This window comes from Benincasa hispida, chromosome 4 (genome assembly GCF_027475165.1).
Source record: "Benincasa hispida cultivar pf3 chromosome 4, pf3_genome.v1.1, whole genome shotgun sequence".
Classification (NCBI taxonomy): Eukaryota; Viridiplantae; Streptophyta; class Magnoliopsida; order Cucurbitales; family Cucurbitaceae; genus Benincasa; species Benincasa hispida.
Window position 1 is genome coordinate 53,630,274 of NC_143481.1, and position 5,121 is coordinate 53,635,394.

The 5,121-nt window shown below is 42.7% G+C and overlaps 1 protein-coding gene across 1 annotated transcript; it reads left to right on the top strand.

Annotated features, from left to right (window-relative positions):
* The first annotated feature begins 432 nt into the window (after nt 1–432).
* On the top strand, nt 433–2,068 carry LOC150036814 (uncharacterized). The gene is made up of 3 exons (XM_090313243.1): nt 433–927; nt 1,029–1,411; nt 1,522–2,068. Exons 1-3 carry the CDS (start codon nt 433–435, stop codon nt 2,066–2,068), a joined length of 1,425 nt encoding a protein of 474 aa, XP_090169369.1.
* Nucleotides 2,069–5,121: the final 3,053 nt, after the last annotated feature.

The following is a 5,121-nucleotide window of genomic DNA, read 5'->3' on the forward strand; positions in this document are numbered from 1 at the left end:
TTCAGAGGATTACAAGGAGAAGACTCGCATGCTCATTTGACGAGCTTTGTAGACATGTGCAGTGCATTCTCCATGCCTAGTGTGACTCAAGAAGGACTTAGATTATATCATTTCCTGTACACACTGCGGGACGAAGCAAAGAGATGGGCTCAATCGTTAGAGCCAGATGAGATTAACGCATGGGACCAGTTGGTCGAAAGGTTCATGAATAGATTCTTCCCTCCAGCCGTCAACGCAAGAAGACGGAGGGGTGTGTTGGATTTTAAACAAAAGGGTTACGAAACTTTGAGCACCGCCTGGGTGCGTTTCAGACAATTAGTGAAGAGTTATCCGCATATCGGGATTTCCGATGGCATTCTGATGGAAATTTTTTACAATGGCTTAGATCAACCAACGTAAGCAGTTGTTGATGCCTCCGCAGCAGGAGGATTAATGGACAAATCATATACGGAAGCAAAGAGCATCTTGGATCGCATCTCGCAATATTCAGATGAGTGGATTGATACCGGGTTCGAGGAAAGAGGTCTGGAGCAAGAAAGAGCAGAAAGTGCCGATGTGTCAACTGATACAATGAGTACACTGGTAGATCAGATGACCATAATGACCTCACTCCTTCAGACTATGGCTAATCAACAAAGACATCTCTCTCAAGGTTCAGTGCAAGTTAATGCGTTGACACACGTGGCTGCAATGAATTGCGTTCAAGGTGGAGAGGGACATTCAGCAAAAGTCTGCCCGTGGAATCAACAGCCTGTATACTCTATCTACAATGAACCGTTTGGCAACTTCTACAACCCTAGTTGGCGGAATCACCCAACTTTAAGTTGGGACAGGAATCACAACCAGGGGAGCCATAGTTTTCATCAGAACGTTATCAAGGGAATCGAGGCAACCCTCCGGTTTTCATTAATCTGGACCATAGCCCAGGTAATTCTCAAAGTATACCACCCTATGACCAACCGTTCTTATCAGATACCTATTGCAGTACCTCGTTTCTAGAGACGTCATTGAAACATTATATCGAAAAGAGCGAGGCAATTAGACAATCGCAAGCTGCCTCCCTTAGAGATTTGGAAGAGCAGATTGGACAGCTTGTGATTAAGTTGAAGAATAAAGCGCCTGATACCAGTTCAGAAGCATCCGGGCCACGAGGTAAAGAGCAATGTCAAGCAGTGACATTGAGAAGTGGTAAAACAACAGCCCCTATGCCAGATTCAATGATAAGACCGGTAGATTTAACTGTCGATGATGACCAATCAATCAGTAGAGGAAAAATTACCAGTTCAAAAGTAAGTACATCTACAAGAGATGAATCTCAACAAGACTTGAATTCTAAATCAACGCAACCTCCAGTTAATAAAACACAGCAAGAACAAGACCTCAACGAACAGCCAACTAAACAAGATGTACGGCAGGATCCTCCACCTTTCCCATCCAGGCTGAAGAAGAAAGATGATAGTAAGCAATTTCAGAGGTTCCTGGATATTCTTCGACAACTACACATCAATATTCCCTTAATAGAAGCTCTGGAACAGTGCCGAGCTATGTAAAATTCCTCAAGGATATTTTGGCTAACAAAAGAAAGATCGGGGAAAATGAAACAGTTGTGTTAACATATGAATGCAGTGCGCTGTTTCAGAAAAATATCCCCACCAAAATGAAGGATCCTAGGAGTTTTACATTGCCCTGCTCAATAGAAGGGAAGAAGGTCAGAAACGCGATGTGCGATTTAGGGGCGAGTATAAACCTAATGCCCTTGTCGATCTTAAAGAAGTTGGATATCAGCAATGCAAGACCCACCACGATTACATTACAGTTGGTCGATAGATCGATAACGCATCCCAAGGGCAAAATAGAGGATGTACTCGTGCAAGTGGATAAGTTTATCTTCCCGGCGGACTTTATCATATTGGATTATGAAGCTGACAAAGAAGTGCCCATCATCTTGGGTCGCCCATTTCTTGCAACAGGGCGAGCGCTGATCGACGTACAAAAAGGAGAACTCACCATCAGGGTTGACGATCAGCAAGTGAAGTTCAGCATTCTCAATGCATTGAAATACCCGTGATATGGAGAATTGCCAATGTGTTGAGGAATTATGGGAAGAACCTTGGCACGAGCCCCTAGAAGAGTTGGAGGAAGAAGATTTTGGAATCGGCGTAATGTGGGAAGAGAATTGAACAACAATACAAATTGAATCAAATTTTGAACCACTCAAGTTATTTGAACGAACATCACAACGCACTAAGCCATCCTTGGAAGAACCACCCGTGCTAGAGTTGAAGTTGTTGCCTGTGCACCTCAAGTATGCTTACTTAGGAGGTAACAACACGTTGCCGATTATCATTTCTGCCTCGCTGAGTAAGGAGAAGGAAGATGCACTCATCCAGATCCTGAGAAATAATGCAAAGGCTTTAGGATGGACCTTGGCAGACATTCGAGGAATCAGTCCCTCGTATTGCATGCACAAGATTTGTCAGAAAGAAGGAAAAACAGGATCGATAGAAAGGCAGCGTCGCTTGAACCCTTCCATGAGGGAGGTTATGAAGAAAGAAATAGTGAAGTGGCTAGATGCAGGTGTCATCTACCCAATATCTGATAGCAGCTGGGTAAGCCCAATGCAGTGTGTTCCGAAGAAAGGGGGGATGACAGTCGTCACTAATGACAAGAATGAATTAATTCCCACAACGACAACTACGGGGTGGAGAATCTATATGGATTATCGCAAGTTAAATTTGGCAACTAAAAAGGACCACTTCCCACTCCCGTTCATTGATCAGATGTTAGACAGACTTGCTGGGAATGAATTCTTCCGTTTTCTTGATAGCTATTCAGGGTACAACCAAATTGCAATTGCGCCGGAGGATCAAGATAAGACAACCTTCACGTGCCCATTTGGTACGTTCGCATTCCGTCGCATGCCATTTGAACTCTGCAATGCACAAGGTACTTTCCAACGATGTATGATGGCGATATTTTCAGATTACTTGGAGGAGTCAATCGAAGTATTCATGGATGATTTTTTAGTTTTCGACAATAATTATGACTCCTGTTTATATAACGTTGAGAAAGTCTTGAAGAGATGTGTGGAAATGAATCTTGTTCTGAACTGGGAAAAATGCCACTTTATGGTTGAAAAAGGAATTGTACTGGGTCATAAAATATCGAAGGCAGGGTTGGAAGTTGATCAGGTGAAAATCGATGAAATTCCAAGCTACCCCCACCAGTGAACGTGAAAACACTTAGGAGCTTTCTGGGGCACGCTGAGTTTATCGAAGATTTATTCGTAACTTCTCTCACATCGCAAGGCCCTTAAGTGCGCTCCTTGAAGCTGACCGTGAATATAATTTTGATGATGCGTGCACCGAAGCATTCAACACATTGAAAGATACGCTCATCACCGCACCCATTCTGATTGCGCCGGATTGGATGCGACACTTTGTATTGATGTGTGATGCTAGCAGATATGCTGTGGACGCAATTTTGAGTCAGCGTAAGGACAAGGTTTTGCATCCTATTTACTATGCGAGTAAAACGTTAAATGATGCACATGAGAATTATACAACCATGGAGAAGGAAATGCTCACAGTGGTATTTGCACTGGAGAAATTCTGCCAGTACTTAATCAGAACAAACGTTGTGGTGTATACTGATCACTCTGCGATCAAATATCTGATGACAAAGAAGGATGCGAAATTGAGGCTGATACGGTGGGTGTTGCTCCTGCAAGAGTTTGACCTAGAAATCAAAGATCGGAAGGGCACCGAGAACCAAGTCGTTGATCATCTGTCAAGATTGGAATATTGGAGGTTCAAGGGAAAGAACAAGATATTGAAGAACGATTCCCTAATGAGCTACTGATGTCGGTAGGCATTAATGTTCCATGGTATGCGGACATTATGAACTTCATAGTTTGTGGCCAAGTACCAGAGGACTATACTTTCCAGCAGAAGAAGAAGCTGAGACATGACGTCATATTTTATTTCTGGGACGACCCATTCCTATATCGACTTGGACCTGATCACATTCTACGTCGATGCGTTCCTGAGCAAGAAGTCAAGCACATTCTTGAGCTTTGTCATGAGTCCCCTTATGGAGGACATTTTGGGGGGCAGTGGACTGCCGCAAAGGTCCTACAGAGTGGTATTTCTGGCCAACACTATTTAAGGATGCCCATGCCTATGTTGTTCAGTACGACAGATGCCAGAGAATGGGGAATATGTCTAAAAGAAATGAAATGCCATTGACATCAATCTTGGAAGTTGAATTATTTGATGTATGGGGAATCGACTTTATGGGCCCATTTCCACCATCAGAAGGTCATCACTACATCCTGGTTGCAGTTAATTACATATCAAAATGGGTTGAGGCCATCGCATGTGCGGGGAGAGTTCGAAAATTGCAACTGAACCAGCTGGTCAAATGGCGAAGGGATGCCTAAGAAAATGCCAATATCTATAAGAAGAGAACTAAGAAGTGGCATGACGACCACATAAACAACCAGAAATTCGTCGAAGGTTAACAGGTATTACTGTTTAATGCACGTTTGCGATTGTTCCCATGGAAGTTGAAGTCTCGCTGGTCTGGGCCATTCCAAATCAAGACTATCTTTCCCCACGATGCAGTGGAATTGACAATGGAAGACGGGAACAATGCATTTAAAGTCAATGGTCAACAGATTAAGCCTTACTACGGAGGCGACGTGGATCGACGCATGGATACCATTGACTTGGGCAAGCAGGATTAACCGCTTGCGGCGGGGGATGCGATTGCGGTAATTCTAAAAACTTCTTTCAATTAGCATCCCCATATCTATGTTTAATTGCTTTCATTTACTGCTTTCTAAATTGCATTATTTACTGCTTATTAGAATTAGCCTTTAATGCTTTCTATATTTTCCTTCAATTTAATTCATTAGTATCTTTCCATGTCATGTTTAATTCCTTTAATTCGTAGGCATTAGTAGCGATGTTCCCAAAATTTTCATGAATGACTGGATGCGTTGTTGCCCGTCCTTAGGAAAAATGTATTTGCGTTAATGGAAGCGCGGTATTAATTTTTAATCGTGCACTCGTCTGAATCAAATTCAAAAGATAACTGCAATTTACTATTTTTATATGT